This window comes from Vulpes lagopus, chromosome 19 (genome assembly GCF_018345385.1).
Source record: "Vulpes lagopus strain Blue_001 chromosome 19, ASM1834538v1, whole genome shotgun sequence".
Classification (NCBI taxonomy): domain Eukaryota; kingdom Metazoa; phylum Chordata; class Mammalia; order Carnivora; family Canidae; genus Vulpes; species Vulpes lagopus.
The window spans coordinates 24,291,152-24,313,780 of NC_054842.1; the positions used below are offsets into that span (position 1 = coordinate 24,291,152).

Here is a 22,629-nt window from a genome sequence, read left to right on the forward strand (position 1 = left end):
TATTTCTAATTAGGTACAAGTAAATGGGAAGTGTCAGTTCCCATTTGTCTAAGTGCCTTATGGTTCTCTAATAAAAAGACTGAAAGAATCTCCAAGCCTTCTCAAGTTCATATATATTTATTTTCTAGTCCTGAACATTGACCTACTTGAGATAAGGACATTCTCTGTTGTACTTCTGTAAAGTCTGCATACTTTAACAACAACAATAAAAATAATAATAATAATTTTGAGGCAATTCACAGAATTTTTTGGAGATATGATCAAAGTTCTCAAGAGCTTGGGGAAAGAAGAAATGTGCACATGAAAATAACATAAAAGTATAGAAAAGAAAATGCTGAATGGCAAGGTTAGAAAGCAAGTATTAAAACTCATAGAAGGGACTTAAAAACTTCCATTCATCATGGAAGAATCACGAAAATTCATATTAGACTGGAGGTGGAATCAGAGCCCTTCTGAAAGATGTATGATGTTCTCATTTTTAAAAAGATGAAATTCATGTATTAGGGGATGAGAAGAAAGAAAAATTTCCCTGTAATCCCTTCCAATTGTGAGATTCTATAAAAAATTTCTAATACTATTTGTAGCTGCTAGATTGGATCAATTATTGGACTTAATTTTTCTATTGATGAATGGAAAATGGCAGAGGGGTATGTTCTTTTAAAAATGTATGACCTTGGGCAGCCCGGGTGGCTCAGTGGTTTAGCACCGCCTTCAACCCAGGGCCTGATCCTGGAGACCTGGTATCGAGTCCCGCGTCAGACTCCTTCCATGGACCCTGCTTCTCCCTCTGCCTGTATCTTTGCCTCTCTCTCTGTGTCATGAATAGATGAATTAAAAAAATCTTTTTTAAAAATGTATCAACTTATGGGGCTCTTAAGTGGTGCAGTCAGTTAGGTGCCAGACTCTTGATTTTGACTCAGGTTGTGGTTTCAGGGTTGGGGGATCAAGCCCTGTGTCAGGCTCCACGCTCAGCATGGAGTCTACTTAAGACTCTGCCCCTCTCCCCTGATCTCTCTCTCAAATAAATAAATAAATCCTTAAAGAATGTATCAAAACTTACAAGTTATTCAGGAAGTATGGGAGAGGAACACCCATATTCATTAAAAAAAAAAAACAGTTATTCTGAAACTATTAGTTAGTAGCCAGTTAATAACTAGGCTATTACTAACTGTCTAATTACTACTAATAAATAATTAATAACAAATTGTTTAAATTTCATTTGAATTTCTCTGTAATTGCTTGAATACACAATAACTCATTTTACGGAATATTTCTCATTTTTATTCCTAGAATAGATCCACATTCCAACCAATTCTGCTCCTTGGAGACTGACTTGTATGAACTCCATCAACAGGCTCATTGGCTCATTGGCTTCTGATTGGGTTTGGCCATTGTAGAACATCAGCAGATCGAAGGGAGATAGGAGAGGGAAGTCGGGGTATATGTTCCTCTGGCTGCTTCCCTGCAGAGTTGAGGTGGGCAGAAGGTCACAGAGGGTCCCAACCAAAGATCACAGCTCTTTTCAGGTGGCCTTCTCCACCTTTCTCTGACTCAAGATTCTATCTATAATCACCCTCTACCCTGGCCCCTTCAGACCCAGAAGTTGTAGTGATCTTCTATTGTTATTATCCTCACAGTGGGAGGGACAGTGCTATCCTTTGTGGTTGCCCTACACTCAACTAACTTCTTTGTAAATACTCTTTTTCCTGCTCAAGTTGCCCATTTGGAATGTGGCATTGGTCTCCCTTGGACCTTTACCGATATGTCCATTTAGTCACTCTACTCAAAATAAGAGAGGCTTATGTATAAGTAATCACAGGTTAGGAAGACAAAAACACCTAATATCCAAAAGCTATATCCATATTAAACTCATGCTTCACAGGATGAACTTTTGAGTGGCATTTTTTTCCTTTTGGGAGATCCTCACTATTGTTTAGGGTATGTATGTATGTATGTATGTATGTATTTATTTATTTATTATCAGGAAATCTCTCATAAGAGCTACAAATCTCTTATAGGCTTGACATACAGGCATACAGGCTTGACAACTGAAAATAAACAAAAATCATCCTGCAAATCATTAAATAGTTGGGTATATTCCAGTTTAGAAAGCTATGCCCACAAAACATAGCATTATAATCAGTAATACTTATGTTTTAAAATGAAAACTGCAGAATGGTTTGTCAGCAGTTAAATGGATTTTGTTTTTTTATGTCAAAAAGTGAATGTACACATTTTTTTAGATTTTGCTTTTGAGAATTGATGGTTAAGAATACATATGTGATCATGATGAGGAAGAAATGAGATTGTACAGTCAGAACTTGGAATGGTCTCACAATTCTCTGAGTGTGTTTGGTTAAACTAATTGTCAAATAAAAGATAGAATGATAATACTAATTCAGAGGACTGAGGCATACCCTTTACTATGGATATTACTCATGTAAGTTTCTCTGTGTGAATTATTAATAGAAGTCTAAATTTTCATTGCCATTTAGAAAAGTAATAAAGCAAATCTTTGGTAAGGAACAACTTCTGATATTGCTATTCTATTTCTTTGACTGAAGGAGACTTCATTGATCTCATGCTACAAATTTGTAGATGTGACTTCAAAATCACAAAGAATGAAAGAATAAATTGAATATCACCAAAATTAATACTTTTGTGTTTCAAAGAAAAATGTGTAGAAAATGAAAAGGCAACTTCAATAATGGGAGAAGGAAACTGTACATCATAATTTGTATCGAGAATATATATGTAATTCTTACAACCCAGTAACAAAGAGACAATCCAATTTTAAAGTGGGCAAAGGATCTGAATAGACGACTTTCCAAAGCATGAATAGACGACTTTCTAAAGCATGAGAAGATGCTCTATATTATTAGCTATCAAGGAAGTGCAAGTGAAAATCACAATGAAATACCACTTCATACACTCTAGTATGGTTATAATAAAAAAGTCTTATAACAAATAAAAAATTGCTGGCAAGGAAAAGAGAGCTTGGAACCTTCATATACTGCTGAATGTAAAGTGCTGCTGCTGCTTTGGGAAACAGTCTGGCAGTTTCTCAAATGTTTAAACATAGAGTTACTTTACGATTCAGCAATTCCACTTAATTACCCAAGAGAAATTAAAACATGTCCACACAAAAACTTGTGTGAATGTCTTAGGAATGCTCATAGCAACATTATTCATATTAGCTAAAAGGTGGTAACAACACAAATGTCCATCAGCTGATGAATGAATAAGCAAAAAGTGGTATATCCATACAATGGAATATTACTTGGGTATAAAAACAAATGAGGTACTCCCAAGCCACAACATGGGTGAATCTTGAAAACATTATACTAAATGAAAAAAAGCCAGTCACAGAGGACCATATTGTATGATTCCATTTATATGAAATGTTCAAAATACGCAAAAATATGGGCAGAGAATGTAGATTAATAAGGTTCAGGATAGGGGAACTTCAGGCATTACAAGTGATGGCTATATGATACGGAGTTTCTTTGTGGGGTTATAAAATGGTTTAAAATTGATTAAGGTAATGAATGCACAACTCTATGAACATACTAAAAGCCTTCAGATTACACACTTTAAGTGGATGAATTAGGGTGCCTGGGTGGCTCAGTCAGTTAAGTGTCTGCCTTCATCAGGGAACCTGCTTCTCCCTCTGCCCCTCTCCCTGCTTGTGCACTCTCTCTTTCTCTCTCTCTCCTCTATCCCCCTCAAATAAATAAATAAAATCTTAAAAAAAATAAATAGGTGAATTATATGATATATTAATTATATCTCAGAAAAGTTGTTTTTTAAAAAAGGAGTTAATAAATAGTATGAAAAGTCAGGCTTTTCCCTTTAAATAGTAAATACAAGTTTTTTCTACGAAGCCTATTTTTTTTGTTTAGAAATGTACATTTAATTCTTATGAATATATTTAAGACTTGGGTGGGTTAAAATGATCTAATATTAACTTTGTGTACATACAAAAAAATGCTAAAAAGTGGCAATCAGAGCATTCCAGCCCAAATAACCCTTGCTGAACAAGGATGATTTAACAAGACACCTGCATTCTTTCATTTTGAAAATGAAGATTTGGCTATGATGATGTTTCCAGTAAGCTAGGCAGGTTCTTTCCTGCCTAGTTTCATAATCATTTTGCTACTTACATGTTTAGTATAATAGCAGGTAATGATTAAGCATTGTTTAAGTGGCATACTGGGTGTCTTTGCCCTTAAATCTCTAAGTCTTACAGAACAAGTGTTCTTTACATTGATTCAGTGACACTATCTCATCAAATTATTTAGCTAAAATAAGATGCACTGAAATATAAACACTTTGCCCTATCATTTTCTAATTTAATTTTATATTGAGTATTTTCATAGCAAAAAAAAGTCTCAGGTAAAAACTAGTAATTTTTATGATCAACTGTGTCCCTTAAATCTGTTAATTTTCATTTTCTCCCTCATGAAAATTCAAAATTTTCTCTCCCATGAAAGCACTGAGACAAATCCTCTCCTATTACTCCGGACCGGGTAGGAGGAGGGAGCAGGGGGCTTTAACTTGAGAGTAGCCTTCTGTTGAACGGAAGTATAACCTTGTAGAAGGAGAAAATGAGTATTTGACCCCTTATTAACAGAAAACTTCATGCTGGGTGCTTTATTTATGTTATAAAATTCTTGCAATGATCCTATATTGCAGATGTTATTATTACCACTTAATAGAGGAAAAATCTGAACTTAGGGAAGGTGAACATTTTGCTGAAGTCAGATGGTTAATTTTATGAGTAGGGATCTGAATATTTTTCTTTCTCCAAAGCTTATTCTCTTTCTTTACTAGTCTGTTTTATGTCTTATGCCTGCTGTGGCCGAGCACGCAGGCTCCCCCGGTAGGCTTTGCTGCAATGTCTTTCTGGGTCAGCCAGATTTCAGAAATAAGGAAACATTCTAACCCTTACCTACAAACCTTTTCAGAAATGGAGCACTTGACTTACACAGCCCATGGCCCCCACGGTGACATTTTGTTGTTATTTTTAAACGATTTCCTTAGAATTGCACTATTTCTTTGTTTGCTGTAAAGCAATGGCAATGTTTTCAAAAGTGTTCTAATATTAGTAGCTGCCCTACATCTTTTAAACTCTCTTCACTGTTCTGTGAATGTAGGTTATTACCAACATGATTCCTTTCCTGATTTTTGTTCTGTATTTAGCCAGCTGATTATGAAATCTACACATCAATGAACAGTTTCTTTATATCTTAAATATTTAAGCAAATATCAGAATAGAGTTGTTGCCATGTTCTAAAACTTTATACAATGCTTGACATACCCCACATATATTGAGATTGCCCTTTTTATTACACAGTTATTATTATGCAGTAATTCCATGTTCATTATCAATTCTCTTGTTTACCACTAACAAGGAATAGAATAAATGAAGAATAAAGCAATCAGATGAGCACGTGGGTGAGTGGTAGGATACAGGTGAAATGGAAAAATTAGGCTTGGATTTTAAAAGATAGTTGTTTTTTTTTTTTTTGCTATGATAAGCAACATTACTTTATAGGAGGTATGAGGAAAAAACAAGTAGGAGGTTGGAAGAAAGATAATTTTACAGTTTGAAACCAATTTGTATTTTCATTCTGCCTATCTTAGTGGGTTTAAATGCACCAAAGGGTCAAGATTGTATAAATTATGTGTAAAGGATAAGATTTTCTTACTTAAGCTTCAACCATGAAGAAATCAGATATTTCCTATAAGAAAAAACTAATTCTTTAGGGAAGGATAATTGGACAATTGATATTTTAACTTGCCCTTTTTATTTCAGTATATAGCAAGATAAAAAGATTTATGTCATCTCACTAGAAAAGCAATCATGAATACCAAATCACACTGGGGAAATGTTTTGTTTTTCAAGTGCTTATCTGTTTTAACGTATCTACCACTGGCTCACATTGTCAAAGGAAAATCATATCATGTGTGGATTTACAGCCGTGACTTGGGAAAATTATGTAATTTCCAAAAGGTGAAGATATAAACATATTTCTTTCCCCAGAACAATTATGAACTCCAATATTTGAGTTAAGATATAGGTCAGTCAATTCTTAAAACCATTAAATGATCTCAAATGTGAGGGAAAAGAATTCAAATTATATCAATGGGTGCTTTTAGCCAAAAACAATATGTAAAAAGAAATTATTCAATAGAAGTTTCTCTGACAAGGTATTTAGTTTGTTTTGTTTTGTTTTTTAAATGGATTTTTAACAAGAGGTTATTTAGGTAATCCAGTGATGGCCAAGTCCTTGTGATTTAAGAAGTTTCAATCCGGTTAATTTTCCATTCCTATCTTGTTACTCTGTCCATTGGAGCTCTTTTGTCTTGTTAGCAACAATTTCACTTCCAGAGAGAGTGGGCACAGAAGGGGAAATGGTAGTAAATTGTAAATCTTCACGAAGCTGAAGACACACAGGTTTAAGAAAAACCTCTGACCTTCATGACAAGCTACACAGTTTTCCTCTATTACAGATAATTGGAAACTGATTATGATCATATGATTTCAGTTTCACAAATCTCATCAGTGTTAGTAAGTGGTTATATTTTTCGCTAAGATCTCATCAGATAATCTAAAACTTTAGTCCTACAAAAGGTGTGTCTGTGCCTGCCCACATGTCCTCACCTTAGGTCAACCCTGAAGGTCGCCAAAGACAGGTCCAGGTCTTCCTGTATATTCCTGTCTGAAGAAGCAAGCTTTTGAGTCTCCTCTGCAGCTAGGCCTGCATGAAGAGCTAGAGAGTCAATCTCTTAGGAACCACCCTCAATTCCCCTTTTCCTTGCCTAATGGTAGAACAGTTTTGAGTTGTCCTACATGCTCTCTCAGTGGTCCCCACCAGGAGTGAGCCCCAACTGCTTTCTGGATCACCTTCCAAATAAACTATTTGCATCCAAATTATTGTCTTGAATCTGTGTTTTTTTTTTTTCTAATTGAATTTTTTTGGGGAGGACACCAAATTAGGACAGTGATTCAGAAATTACCTTCTCTATTTATATGAAATGGCTGGAAGAAGCAAAAAGTAGGTAAGTGGGTACCTAGGGCTGGATGAGGGAACAGGGATTAATCATAAATCACTATGAGAAGTCTTGTTGTCAGTGGTTGGGGGGGTGGGACGTGGTAAAATTATTCTAAAACTGATATGACAGTGGAGCCATTCAATGAAGTTACTAAAGATCATTAAATTGTATACTTGAAATTGATGAATTTTATGATATATAAAATATATCTTAATAAAGTTGTTAAAAAAATTACCTGATTTTACATGGATAGATGGTAAGATCCGGAGAGTAAAAGTGTTCAAAGTTACACAGCAAATATATGTCAGGGAAGGGAAGAGCATTTTAGGCCATGTGATTATTCTGAGAAATAGCATTCATCTTTATATTAATCATCTTGCTTTAACTCATTAAAAATTAAAGTACATGAAAAAGTGAAAAAGCACCAGTTATATCAAGTATCAATACATTTATGACACTAATTAGTATAATTGTCATTTATTTAGTGCTTACTTTATGCTAAATGATTTGCCTTTACTATTTCAATTTCACAATGGGCCATAAGGCCCTTTATTGTCCTCTTCTTGTACACAGGGAAATAGAGCATGAGAGAGGGTAAGTAAATTATAAAAGGTCACGTAACTCATATGAGGCTTAGTGGGAATTCATCCATGCTGGTCTGACACCAGAGCACATGCCTATAATTAAATTATATTGCTTTTGCTAGCAACTAGGATTTATAGCTCTTACCACTCCAGCATGACCAAAGAAAGAGGAAGCTCCATACCTCACTGTTGAGTTTATTTATTTGCTGTTTGGTCTCCTCTGCTTTAATGAAGAGAACAGCAGCTCCAATCTCTGGGTCTGAAAAGTGGAACACACACAAAATGAGTCCTTTAGTAATAAACCTCATATTTGAGAATTGGGGCAGTTGGAATGGGGAAGGAAGCTTAAGCTACTACCTTTAATCTTCCTGATGCCTGTGCACTGTAGGTTCTGTCTCCCTGGAAATGGACATGTTTCTAGTAATCCTCTGGATCATGCCTGATACATTCCTTGAAACTAGGAATGTATCATAGTGGGGACTGTGACCACACTGATTGGATGTGTTCACATCATATCTTCCTTTCCCCTGAACACAATCACCACCATGTTCCAAGATGGCACATTTTCTTTTTTGATCATTCTCTAAAAATATATCACAGTCAGTGCCTAAACTGTGGAAAAGGAATGTTCTTTTCCTCTTTTCCCCCCCAAATATTAATTCCCGTGCCCGTGAGAGCATCCTCCCCCACTTATATTTCAGGTGCTTAACTTTACTATAGGTTTCCTATCTCCTCCTGTGTTACTCTAAAAGATAGTATCTCCTATTTCCTGGTTCTCTTATCTGCACTTTTTCTTTACCTTACTCTTCCAAATACATTTATTTCTGTCAGCACCAAAAATTTGGATGAATTGCTGCTAGCTGGAGTGGAAAGGAATATATATATTATATATATGTATATGTATACATATAAATTATATTTAATATATAATTTATTTATACTTATTTAAATATATTTATAGAAAATTATATGGTCATCCTAATATCTTAATTCTGGTAAATTATGGGTAGAAAATGTGTGGAAGAAAGAAATCACTGAAAACAATCTGAAGTGGCAGAGTAATAGAAGCTCATTTTGCAAAGACTTTGCAAAGTTAATCTATTAATTCAATGAATGACTAGAGAACATATATAATAGACCATGCCTCCTTTAGAAGAGAGAGCAATGAATAAAGAAAATGTAATTGACCCTCATGGAGCTTAGAGTCTAGCTGGGAAAAGAGACATTTAAAAAGCAATTAGGCAATAGATTTGAATTTCACACTAAGGGCAATAGGAAGCTATTTAAGGGTTTAAAGCATAGGATCAGAATTATAAGAATAAACTTGTATTTTTTAAAAAGTTTACTCTGTATGGAGAGCAGAGTGAGGCCAGAGAAGAGACCTTGGTAGCAATGCAAGCAAGAGATGGATGTGGTAAGGAAAAGTATGGTGGCAGTAAGGACACAAAGTCTTAGAATGTAGGGTTTAGGAGGTAGAGCCAAGAAAATTTGTTGCTTGAGTGCATGAGTGTAGGAGTGAATGTTAGGAATACAAGAAGAGGAGGCTATAAGGAGGTGGTGGGACCAGAAATAGGTGGATGGGTGTGGTGAGGTTCTGTGCATCATTTCTAGGTCTAGGTTAGTCAATAAGGAAAACTTCCATTGGGACCTACCATCAACTTTCATAGCAAATACATCAGTGTGACTGTAACTATGATTTCTGTGCCTCTTTCCCCAGAATAATATCAGCACAGTTAAGTCAATCAAATGAATGAATCAGGATTATTGACTGAGATCTGTACTCCTTCTATCCCTGTCTTCCTTCCATCTGCAATTTCCCCCACTTCCATCAGGGAAGCTTATAAGGACCTTTCCATTTCCCCAGAAGATTATGAGTGCCAGGAAGTAGGATTGTTGATTGACATGGAATACTGGTATTCTAAAAAAGAAGACACACACCCAGAACTATACATTCAAAAGTTTTTACTGGGCTTGGTTTTGTTCACGGAAGTATTCACTAATTATTAGTAGACCCTGACACAGGATCTCAGAGCTGAGTGGGAAGGGGATGACAGAGTTGGCAGGGGACTATTGGCCTTACATCTGGTAGTTTTCTGGTAAATTGTTTTGGATATCCTATGCTTGCTCATTATTCTCACTTTATTATAACTACAAGTGTGTCTTCTTTAGAATTTACTTGTTATTTCTGGTCTTCATTATGTTGATAGATTTCTTTTTATGGGCAATGAACTCAAGAAGGCAAAGGAGAGAGGAGGCTGGTTAGGTTTAGGGGTACCCTTACATTAATTCACCATCACCAGAGGGTAGTGCTTCACATAGGTCTCCATCATTTCCAACCTTCTTACATCCTTTTGAAGTTGTTTAAGCTCTGACAAAATGCACATACACAATCTCTAACCAATAGGTTGGTTAAAAATAACCAATGTTCCTATAGTGTACAACCAGTACAGCTTTTCCTCTGGATAATGCTTTTGTGGATTAGTCTGCATTTGTAGTAAGAAAACATGGTCACCCTTTAATCAACAGCAGAAACTTGAGTCTCCTGACATACCATTTACCTGGGCTGGTAAATGACAGAGCATCTAGCCTGGACAGAGAAACAATTTCAAATTATATCTTAATAACTTGGAGATGGCACAGACTCAAGTTTAATTGTTCAATGACATTGGTAAAGTTCTATCATGTAGAAAATATTCAGAGAATGGGAAGGCAAAAAAGTGCCTATGCCAAACATTACAAGATAAAAAGAAATATCACCCTTAGTCAAAAGGCTAAATACAGAACTTACCTCCAAGAGGTGGGGAGACTCTGGGCTCCAGTCTGATGCGTTCAGAGCCAAAGTCAAAAGTCTGACTTTCCTCACTGCTATTTCCATCTTCAATTCCATCAACAATCCTATTTAAAATAAAGGACATTGGCTAGTTGTGCATTTATATTAATGGGTTACAGTATTTTGTTTTTAAAGATTTGTTTATTTATTTTAGACAGAGAGGCAGAGCACCGGAGAGAGAGTGAGGGGCTGCCGGGCAGGGGAAGAGGGAGAGAGAACTCCAAGCCGACTTCCCACTGAGCATGTAGTCTAACTGGGGTTCCATCTCACCAACCTGAGATTATGCCCTGAGCTGAAACCAAGAGTTGGACACTTAACCGACTGAGCCACCCAGGCACCCTGGGTTCCAGTATTTCTAGAAGACTAAAATATTGTGTTAATTTCTAAATTCTACATACTCTAAAGCTGTACTATCCAATATGATAGCCATTAGCCTTATATGGCTATTGAGCACCTTAAATGTGGCTCATGCAAATGGAGATATGCTGTAAGCATAAAATACACATTGGATTTTGAAGGTTTCAGTAAAAAAATGCAAATAGTTTTATTAAAAAATTTTTAATATTATTTACATTTGAAATTATATTATTTGGGGCATACTGAGTCACATAAAAATAAAACATTATTAAATTAAATTTCACCTTATTTTGTTTTTTTGAGTTCTGTTTTGTTTGCTTTTAAAAAATGTGGCTACTAGAAAATTTAAAATTACATATGTGGTTCACAATTTTAGTGTACATTGTATTCCAATGGAAATATAGAATTTAGAATCTTATTTATTCTCAGATTCAAAGCCTTAAACTACAGAATTCTTCTTATCTGAATTCATGTTAAATCACCAATCTATCCAGAATTAAATGTTTTAATCTAGTGATCATAGCATCACATTAAATAACTTTGATGACACCTTTACTCTCAACCTGGACAATACTCTGAAGTAAGAGTTAAATAATTACATATAAATAACTATTAAGACTTTGCCTAGTCTTTCCTTGCTAAAAAATGTCTAAGTTACTCATTATTTTATTTTATTTTATTTTTTTTTTTTAAATTTTTTTTAAATTTATTTATGATAGTCACAGAGAGAGAGAGAGGCAGAGACACAGGCGGAGGGAGAAGCAGGCTCCATGCACCGGGAGCCTGACGTGGGATTCGATCCCGGGTCTCCAGGATCGCGCCCTGGGCCAAAGGCAGGCGCCAAACCGCTGCGCCACCCAGGGGTCCCTACTCATTATTTTAAAAATATAAGTCTATTGTAGAAAATTTAAACATAAAAGTAAAAAAATTAGAAAACAAAAATCACCTGTAATCCATCACTACTGTTAGCATTTTGATGCAGATCCTCAAAATCCTTTTATAAGTGTTAGGATCAATTGTACATAAACCTTTCTTTTCCAGCTCTGATATATTTCCCTTTAAGATTTATTGCCTTTCTTATTTAAAATGTAGGAAGGAGAAGAATAAGGCAATATTTTCAAATTACCATCCTCAACTGAATTCCTGAACCTTTAATGTCCACCTGCTTTTTTCACTGTTTTGTTAATTTTTAAAAATATTCTCTCTAAATGGATAAATTGTGTTTTCTTCAAATGACTAGTTGAATATATTGACAAATGTCACTTGCCTTTCAAGTAGAAAAAAGAATTCGAATCCAGATTTCCAAACTTAATCTCTGAGATTTTAGACAAAATAGTTCACTTCCTATATCTTCATAGTACAGATAACATGAATTATTTTACAGGACTCCTGAAATCCTGAGGAGACTAAATGCAATAGTGAATGTGGAATTACCTAGCAGAGGACATGACACATAGGAAGCAATCAGTATTTTTTTCTTGCTTTTATTTATTATTCATCTATGATGTGATTTTTCAGTATTGCTTGTATGCACCATAAACTACTCCTTTAACATTATCTGAGTCAGGATTTTTCACCCTCTCAATTATCTTTAGTTAATCCTAAAGTGAATTTTTAAAAGTAAAAGTAGAGCCATGCCATGTTACCTATGGAAGAGGCAAAAATAAAACCAAGCTTCAGTTATCCACAATGATGAAGAAATCAGTATTAAAAATGAACATCAACACTTCATTTTCTTTACGATTTTAACTTATTGTTCCATAAAATTTTTGGTAAGTTCAAGTACTGAGGGAATAACATCAATGAGCCTTGTTCTTTTATTTTCATTTAAATTTATAAATTATAGAATTACAGTGTAGAAATACAAACTTATAATAAGAGGTAGAGCTAAATGGATGAAAGATTTCTGAATATTTAATGGACCCTTTTGAGAGTATGACTAAAACTAATTATTACATTGCACACTCCTCCACGTAGAGGCAAAAATTGCACACAAAATCCAGGAAAGTTGAAGAAGCCAGGCTAGGAACCTGTGTGGTTGAGAGGCCCAGAAGGCTGAATAATTTACTAACAAGGCACTAATTTGAACAAAAAGCAGCCCTTTCACCCAGGAAAGAATTGCATGATGTGATTCTTACCTTGGACTGAGGTCTGGGGGTCCAGCACTATTCAAAGCTGAAAGTTGCAATTTCAAGTTTCTCTCTTTCCTTTTACCATGGTTAGGTGGGTCGATTTCCTGTTTGTTTTTTGGGGAATGTGAACTGGAGACTCTGCTGGGTGAGTGAAATGGCACAGTGCCTGAAGCCAGCTGCTTTAAGCTTAAGCCTAGATAGCTTTTATTGCTTCCACCCTTTTTGCTGCGTGCAGAGGAGGCTCCCCTCGTGTAGATGGGAGAAAGGGAGGCTGTCTCCTCGTCCTCCCCTTCCTCCTCCTCCTCTTCATCTTCCACAATGGATGGGAGTCTTTTGTTGATGCTGCCATTTCCCTTGGGCTCTGACTAAACCAGTGGATAACATAGGTTAGTACAGATCACAAAGACCACTTGAGAGGTAGATCATTCATGCTGGTGGGCCCATCTAAGCAAAGTCAAATCCTTTAGAAACTTCTCAGTAAAACTTCAGACTTTGCAGATTTTGCTTTTATTTATTCAGGGGTTCAATGTATCCCCATTTCTGATATTCCCCAGGTTTACCCTTTCTGCTATCCTGGTGTTAGTCTGCTAACACCTCTCTTGGTCTTTTTAAAACTGTCTTGGTGCATTTTACCAGGCTTGCATCCAGATTTTAATCAGTCTGTCATTGGTAATAGTATATGAGGGCACGTTCTTAGGACATTTTAAATTTTACAGGAAGGTGTCAGCCCCCTTGTTCCTTTAAAGCCATAGGGTCTGGAGTGGAGCTTTATGTGTCGATCAACCAGAAAAATATATTATCTTTGAGAAAAAAAAATCTTTCCTATTTTGGATCACAGAGATGGAGTAAGGTCAGTAGCAGCCACAGCTACTCTACTTCCTGCTATATTTATTGTCCAATGACAATTGGCAGGAAATGGGGCAAACCATTTGGTCTACTCCCCTTGAGAACCTTGGGAAGGGAAGGAGAAGTCTTGCTAGACCCCATCTTAGACTCTTGACTGGAGTCATTCAATTTTTTAGACCAAGAAGAAGCAAGGGAGAGAATGTGTAAAGGCAATGGAGGTAATGATAGAGTGGCAGGGCAGAGAGGACAGCAAAGAGGAAGCTAGTGGCCCTCAGTGGGGTCACTATAAGAGTGGCTGTTTCTTGCTCTGCCTCAGACATGGCTTCCCTGCTCCAAAAGGTCAATACATTTTTTTGTATGCCTCATTTTGTATGCCTCATTCTCTTTTTAGGATACAACTGCTTCTACCTCCTCATCACTTTCTTTCTTCTTTTTTTTTAATAAATTTATTTTTTATTGGTGTTCAATTTACCAACATACAGAATAATACCCAGTGCTCATCCCGTCAAGTGCCCCCCTCAGTGCCCGTCACCCATTCACCCCCACCCCCCGCCCTCCTCCCCTTCCACCACCTTTAGTTCGTTTCCCAGAGTTAGGAGTCTTTATGTTCTGTCTCCCTTTCTGATATTTCCCACACATTTCTTCTCCCTTCCCTTCTATTCCCTTTCACTATTATTTTCTAAGAGAAATAAGACAACAAATAGAAAAGATTTAAGAGTGCTATTTAAATCTCATGAACTGTCATAGTTACTCCTTCGTCTTAATAAACAGTTGGTTTATTGGTATATTTGGATTTTCCTGTAATGTTCTAATGATAGATACCACAACAAAAAATGAACTTGAACCTGTGGTGACTTTACAGGCAATAGCCCATTCAGTGTAGGCCAAGCTAAGAACAATTAGTTTACTCATGTAGCTTTCTTGTATTTTAATCTTAATGACTCAAAATTTCTTGAGGAAATGGCATTATTAGACTCATCTTTCCAACTAGATATGATTCTTTTAATTAACGTGAAGCCATTAGTTCTTTATTGGGATTGTCATGGTTTGGCTTTTGTTTTTTCTTTTCACAGCATTTAAAAATTCTGTGCTTTTAACCAAATTTGGACCGACATGGAATTTCAGGGGAACATTTGTTTGGTAGCACTGTAGAAGAGAAAAATTAGCTCACTCAGTTAAAGACACAACAGGGCAAAGTTATCAAAGAAATGAAAAACAATGAGTGAATTCTTTAATTGGACTTCTGTTTATATTTGCATTGGCAATTTAATCATTCCTTTGGTTCAAGGAGGCTCCTCTGGCCCTAAAAGAATTCTCTGACTAATAATCCACAGTGTTTGTACTTCTACAAGTTTGTTTAAATTTAAAACTTCCATTTTATTATGGAGACTTGGCACTTTGGGCAAGTTGCTTAGATATTGACTCTTGTGATCAAGGCAACCAGCAGTACTTTAACCAAGAATTAATTATTCTCCCTACCATTATTGCTGACAGATGCCACGTTTATTAGATTATTTAACACCCAGCCCACATGCAGCCTCTATGCAGGAGTACCAGTTACTTTCTTCAGGCCATCTATACAGAAACGCTTGCTTCCCTTGTGTAGCTGGACTCACTCATATATACACAGCCATAAAGTTCGACCACAGATTTCTTCTTTCTCTTTTGACCCACCCTTTATTTTCTCCTAACCAGTGCTTTTATGAGGGCAATGAGGTGTTTGTTCCCATAATCAAAACAATCTCTAATTTAGCTCATGACATTCTATGTGGATAGGCACTTCGAACTCACAGTTGACTAGATTCAGTCAAACCTGTCATGACTATAGGGGAAGTAGAAAAAAGTCCAGTGGCTGAATGCATGGACTTTTGGTCACACAGTCCTAGAAGTCCTGAGACTTACTATCTATAACTTTGGTGAATTAATATAATTGCTTAAATCCTTGGTTTTCTCACCTATATATTGGGAATAGTATGAGAAAATAGGTATTAGATAATGGAAGTTAAAACACATAGCAATGTGCATTGGAAGTACTTAATAGATGCTTGCCCTTGTGATGATGATCATGAAGTAAGTGGAAGCATTTGCCTCAGGGCAGGTGCTAAAGAGAGTGTTGGTTACTTTCTTTTTACATAATCCACCCTTCTTTGCTAGTTAACATAACTCTTAGCAATGCACCCTGCCCACAGATCTCCTTTTTCCCAAAGATCTTCCTTTGCCAGTTCGTTTGGCCATGAGGTGATACCATATAAATGAACAGGTTAAAAGGAATTTATAGGAAGACGTCTGGAAAGAAGAGCCTCTATCCTGTTCTTTTTTTTTTTTTTTTTCCTAATCTGGAATATTGAGAAAATGGAGAGGTCTCCAGCAACCATCTTAGACAATGAGATCTTTAAAAAGGAAGCCATGCATTGAGCATAATGAAGCCAAAAGAATAAAGCTCAGGACCCTATTGACACTGTTATTATCATCCACCTCTGGTCTTGTCCATGAGAGAGAAATAAACATCTTTTGCTTTGAAGCCCCCGTTATTCTGGTGGTTATGATATTGTAAACAAATTTAAGCCTAAATTATACAGAATAATTTTTCTTTTGAAGCTAAAGATGTTGTGTTCTTAGAAGGGATATTCATTTTCAGAGTCCAATGAAGGGGTGAGGAATTCAAATTGGAAAATCCAAAAAAAAAAAAGCTAAATTTCTTGTTATAAGAAACAGAACATAGGAACAGTCTAGAGGGAAAGGGATATAGAATGAGGAAAGTCTCCAGGTTGAGAAGAGTTGAAACATAATAACTGTTTTGCTAGCTCCTGAGGAGGGTAATTTGTAGACATGAGGAAGGAAAGATAACTAGTGCCAGAGAGAAACTCGGTCGAATGCACTGAGAGGTTTTAAGGGCTTTTAAGAAATTTCTCAATAGTATTAAAAGTAAGCCCTGTTTGTGCCTCCACAGTCCCAACTATCTCCAGTAAATCATCAATGTCTTTGATATGTGTTACGTAATTGGATACGTACGTGTGTCTGTGTATGAAAGGTGTTGGGTTCTGCTGCCAGTAGAGTACTGAGTAAGAAAAGGAGCTTTTTATAGGGTTCCTGTCACAGGATTATTGGTAGTAAAAGTCTAGGTAATAAATCTGATAAGTTACTGTTTCTTAGAAAAGTATTCTGTGAAATTGGAGGATTCCTAAAAGTTGGGACTGCCTTAAGGGTTCAGGTGAAACCACTTCCAGAATATCTCTGAACTATTTTTTTTTATATCGTGGAGAATCATGTTGCACCATCAATTGGAAACTTACAAGAAAACATTTGGCTACTAATCTTAAACATAATAAATGTACTTTCAAGATCAATATCTCAGGACTTTACTACTTTTGGAAGGTTCTGGTGACAACTACTTTTCAACAACAATATAACCCTTAGAGAGAGGAGTTTCAATACTTCTCTGTTTTAAACTCCAGAAAGTCCGTCAATACATTTCACTAGAAAATATATCAGGGAAAGTAGAAAATAAGTACATAAAATTCCTGAAATAGAAGGCAGATTTATTGGAAATCCTACAGACTTTAGATAAGTGTTCTGCTTTTTGGCAAAAGGCATACCTGTGAGATTGTAGATTTATTCGATAATCTTGATATCACCTGAAAGAACAAACAAACAAATAGAAGTTATAACGATCATTTAAACCTCCCCAGGTGGTTTGGGACTGGGTGAACTGTAGGAAGCCGGGGAAAGAGAGTGTGAGGGATGATTGATCCACCTGGGTAGGCAAAAAGAAAAAAAAAATGCCCCCTAAAAGACGCAGAAAAAGCCTCCTTCACCCCAGCCTCTAGCAGCTCTACTGACCAGTGTGTGAACTAAGAAAAGGGAGCAGCAAACAATGTCACACCTAGGAAATAATGATTGAAATGGTGGATGTACTGGCTATCTTTTCCAACTTGATGTCTTATTTGCTCCCTTTTTGTTTTCCATCTCCCTTTTCCTCTTTCCTGCCCTCTGCTAAATTCTTGAGTCTTCTATGATTTTTCTCTCTGGTTCTGTGAAAACAGAAACCCATGGAATATTTTCTTATTTAATCTAAACTTTCCATTTATCCACCTCCTCTTGTTTGAATACAGGTGCGAGTGACACCTCCTTTCCATCTCACTTGTTTTCCTCACCATGATGTTCCTGGTGAACTACAATTAAGTTCACTGTGGATCCTGATCTCCTAGTTGACTGTATTTAAGATCCCATTGATTATGAAAAGAAAAAAAATGCTGCCAATCAAATGGTGACATGCCATCAATTATAAGATAGATCCCAATTTCAGAGATGCTGAAAGGTGACAAACAAATGTGTATTGTTGAATCACTTAAGCTGGGTTTCAGAATACATCTTATAGAAAATCAAACTACACTACTGTGGAGGAGTCCATTCCAAAACATGCAGCTTTCCACGATGGACAAAGAAGCTCTAAAAGTTATGATCTATTCTGGAAATATGCTTCAGGTCTCATCCACTTTGATTTTTGCTCAAATACACTTCTTTCATTTTAAAGTGATAATAGATGCTATAAATTAGCATAACTTTTTTCACATAAAAAAACCTTTTACACTCAAAAATGATCTGCCTAGTAAGTGAGACATAGTTGGTAATTCTGTTAACTCTCACTGTTGTTTTTTTTTTTTCTAGATGATTAGGGAAATAAATGTGTTATTATTTACACAAATGCTGGCATCATTATTGCTGTGCAAATATGTTTCATCAATGTTTAATTTTATCAAAGTCAACCCATTCTACATCTGCTTAGTTGCCTAAATATGCATTAATCAGAGGCATTGTAGACATAAGTTTTGTAATAATTCCCTAAATGGTGACAAATAAAACAGCTGAATAATTGAAAATGTGAAAACCAAAATTACAGTGCTGTTGCTACTGTGGTAGACACAAAAATGTGTTTTAAAAAGCCTGTCAGTTACATACAGGCTGGATGGGAGAATGAATACACCTGTGGGATTCAGGAGGCATGAACAGCTCCAGGTCAGAGGCACCCTCTGAGGTGTAGGGAAAAGGAAATGGCCTTAGAGTCTTCTGATTTAGATGTGAATCCTAGCTCCATGGTTTACATGCTAGTAACAAGACTTCTGTCAAATTGCTGAATCCAAAGTTTGTTCTCTAGCAGTGCTTCTCAACTTATATGTGCACACAAGTCACCTGGGGATTTCATTACAAAATGCAGGTTCTGGTTCAGGAGGTCCAGGGTGGAGCTTGAGATTCTGTGTTTCTAACGAGTTCCCAGGCAATACTGATGCTGCCCACCCACGGGCATACTTTGATCTCATAACCAACATCACTGCTATTATCATTCTGTCACCTATTAATTTACTAAGTGCTCACTATGTGACAAAAACCCTGAAAAATGCTCCCAGGCATTATGTCCACTAATTTTCGTTGCAAGCCTATGAGGTAAGAAGTATACATTATATAACCAACACTATTGAGGTAGGCTCTCTGAGTAAGTCATTTCATTTGCATATGGCATTAATCACACGTATTTAAAAAGTGTACTATGATACATTCGTTCTATTGACTAACACTTCATGCTGACCCAGATTCTGCCAATTGCAGAGAATATTAGCTTCATGGAATCCCAGTATTTTAAAGCTAGAAGTCACCCTACAGAGTGTCTGTTACAATGGTTTGTAACCTGACAGACAGTAGAATGTTTGAGAAGCATTCCTAAGTAAATCAGATTCCAGAGCACCAACTCCACAGAGGGTCTCTTCCAGTTGGTGGTGGGTATGGCCAGGGTCTCTGGGTCAAGGTTGAAACCAGAGTTAGTCCAACTGCCTACCTAGACATTGGAAAGTGCTACCCAGGAAGATGAGGGGACTTGCCCAATTTATGCATCAGGTTAGAGTCCTGACAAAACCCTACCAGACACCAGATGCCCTGACTCCCAGTGCACCTTGCACAGAATCAAAAGTTGTCTCAGGTGCCCTCTTCAGCAGGTAATGCTGTTACTTGAGCTGAAAGGCTAAGTGCCTGACATATTGTTGAATTGGATTTAGCAGAAGGTTTGATGACTGCCACAAAGTAGGCCCCCAAATCTCGTGATATTAAGTTACCCAAGCACCTTATTAGGCTTTCTGAGTTCCAGACCTCTCTGGAAATACAATACTTTGTAGGCATTCTATCCCCAGTGGAAAAAATGCACAATACAACCTTTGAATAAATAATGTTTATAGGTCTCATTTTTAAAAAAAGATTATTTATTTATTTATTCATAGAGACACAGCTAGAGAGAGAGAGAGAGAGAGGCAGAGACACAGGCAGAGGGAGAAGCAGGCACCATGCAGGGAGCCTGATGTGGGACTCGATCTGGATCTCCAGGATCACACCCTGGGCCGCAGGCAGCGCTAAACCGCTGCACCACCGGGGCTGCCCAGGTCTCATTTTTTTTTTTTTTTGTTCCAGTAACTGGAAAACTCAAAAGGTTTTGAACATTTTGAGGAAGATAGTGTTATGCAATTTGAGTCCTTCCCACATGAACTTTTAAACCTTATAGATAACAGAGCTGCTGGTAGTCTCTAATGGGGATGATTTAAAAAAAAAAGACTGAAGTAATATGGGTTGGGATGATAGAATGTTCTAAATCAACATAAAACAAGGAATGACGATCATTGCAATAAAGTCTAGAGAGAAATAAAGAAGGCTGAGGGTCAGCCCACTTGGAAATGCACTTTCAGTTTGCCAGGACAGAAGAAGCCAAGTGAGGGCAAGAAGGACTGGGGACATGTCTCAGTACAAGGTCATCATGAATGAGGTAAGGCTTTATAACCCTTTGGGCTAGGAAAGAAACACATTCTCAGCTATGCAGAGTTGGTTTTAAAAGATTGTCTTCTTCTTTATTTCCCTGGTCCCTAACCACTTAACTTACTCTATCACTCTGTTAAATCCTGTGGAACCAAGAGGGAGGTTACAATGAAAAAAACTGCTCACTGGCATAGAGAACCAGAAGAAGGCAAATGGTCTCTTCTTACTCAGACACCCTGCTACAAAAAAGCAAAACAAATTCACAATCTTCTTTAAAAAACAAAAAACTGTGCTGGGAAGGCCTCAAAATTCTACTATTGGGCTTGAACTGCAAACAGATATTAATGGTAATTTTAGATGTGAGAAATGCCATTGTATTCCTTAATGTTGTCTATTTTACTGAATGAAGACATTCTTTTTTTATTTTATTTTATTTTATTATTTATTTTTTTAAATAAATTTATTTTTTATTGGTGTTCAATTTACCAACATACAGAATAACACCCAGTGCTCATCCCGTCAAGTGCCCCCCTCAGTGCCCGTCACCCATTCACCCCCACCCCCCGCCCTCCTCCCCTTCCACCACCCCTAGTTCGTTTCCCAGAGTTAGGAGTCTTCATGTTCTGTCTCCCTTTCTGATAAATAATAGTGAAAGGGAATATAAGGGAAGGGAGAAGAAATGTGTGGGAATGAAGACATTCTATAAGAGCTTTCAAAGGCTCATACCTACCTGAACTTGGTCATCCAACTTATTTTTTCCTTAAGTTCCTAAACTCCCTAATAGTAACTTTTCCTGCCAATAGGATTTTCTTTTAGTTGGGATGGAAGCTCTTTGCTTTGTTTTATCTGTTTCTGCCCACTGATTAAAGTGTCTCTGAATTATGACACATGGTGCTGTGACAATAAGATTTGGCGTCCAGCATTTCATGGGAAGCTAATGCCCTACCCTTAGAAGCTGAATGGTTTTTCGTTAGTAGTGAGGCATTGTCAATAAGCTTTCCTTACTCTCAAGATCTTTTCAGGAGGCTGAACCATCAAAGTTGAGTACTATGAGGTAGGAATGTAGCAAATGGAAATAGAACCCACCACAGAGGCCTAGGAATCCTAAACTATAACCCAGTGGACCATTGGCCCAAGGAAGGTATTTCCATGGCTTACTTGGTTTGTAGGTCAGAATTATAAGTCCCTGTGTGAGTCTGCAACTCTGGAATCTCCTAAGACACTAAAGTGCTCTGGTAAGAATGTTATCTACAGCTGATTGCTCAATTGGGAAATGAGATGCAAATTACAAGGCTCTTCTTTTCGAGTGATTCATGATATCCTCCGCTTTGTTAATAATGCCACATTGATTAAGTCACAAAAGCAGATTGAAGGAACATGTGTCCTCATTCAGAAAAAGGAATCATCACATATTTTATCTTGTTCTCTGAACAGCAACATTACCGATATTGGTGGCTATTTGGGTAAATAAGAGTATGAACGAAGGATACTCAGTAACTCACATAGTTAAAATGCCCATTCTTACAAAACCTAAATGATTGTCATATGATACGGGCAAGCAGCAAATCAGGAGGTCTCATTTTTATTTCTGATCTGCTTCTTTCTCTTGTAGACTTAAGTGGAGAAACCTCTTGGTGAATGCCACCAGTGGCAGGTGGAAGACAGAGGAATTGGAAAGCTCTGGAGAAAGAATAGGCTTTGAATAAGGGGGCATTCATAGAAGTTCACTACCATCTACTCTCAAGAAGACATTTTTGAAGTTGGTCTGAAACCCTAAGTGGGCAATACAGTAGCCAACATGTTTCCTTTGCTTGTTGTATAACTTAGAAATGAGATTTTAATTAAAAAACTGATGATTTTGAACTTTTCTAATTTCACCCTGAGCCTGAGGTCAAGACAAACTATTAAGACTGAGAAGAGAATTCTTTTCCTCTAAGTAAATATCACTTCTGATGAAGAAAGCACATGTCAAGTAACTGACACTTGAATTTAGAGTTTATTTTTAGTTCTGGAGAGCTTAACTACTGAG

General features: G+C 36.8%; 1 protein-coding gene across 1 annotated transcript in view; it reads right to left on the minus strand.

The window, feature by feature from the left end:
- Positions 1–22,629, minus strand: part of KCNH8 (potassium voltage-gated channel subfamily H member 8) — a 367,485-nt gene that overhangs the window by 10,758 nt on the left and 334,098 nt on the right. Inside the window, exons 12-15 of the mRNA XM_041734461.1 lie at positions 17,405–17,443; positions 12,969–13,327; positions 10,432–10,538; positions 7,826–7,902 (exon numbers count right to left, since the gene is read on the minus strand). Of these exons, the coding sequence (XP_041590395.1) occupies positions 7,826–7,902; positions 10,432–10,538; positions 12,969–13,327; positions 17,405–17,443 (582 nt within the window). The remainder of the gene's footprint in view (positions 1–7,825; positions 7,903–10,431; positions 10,539–12,968; positions 13,328–17,404; positions 17,444–22,629) is intronic.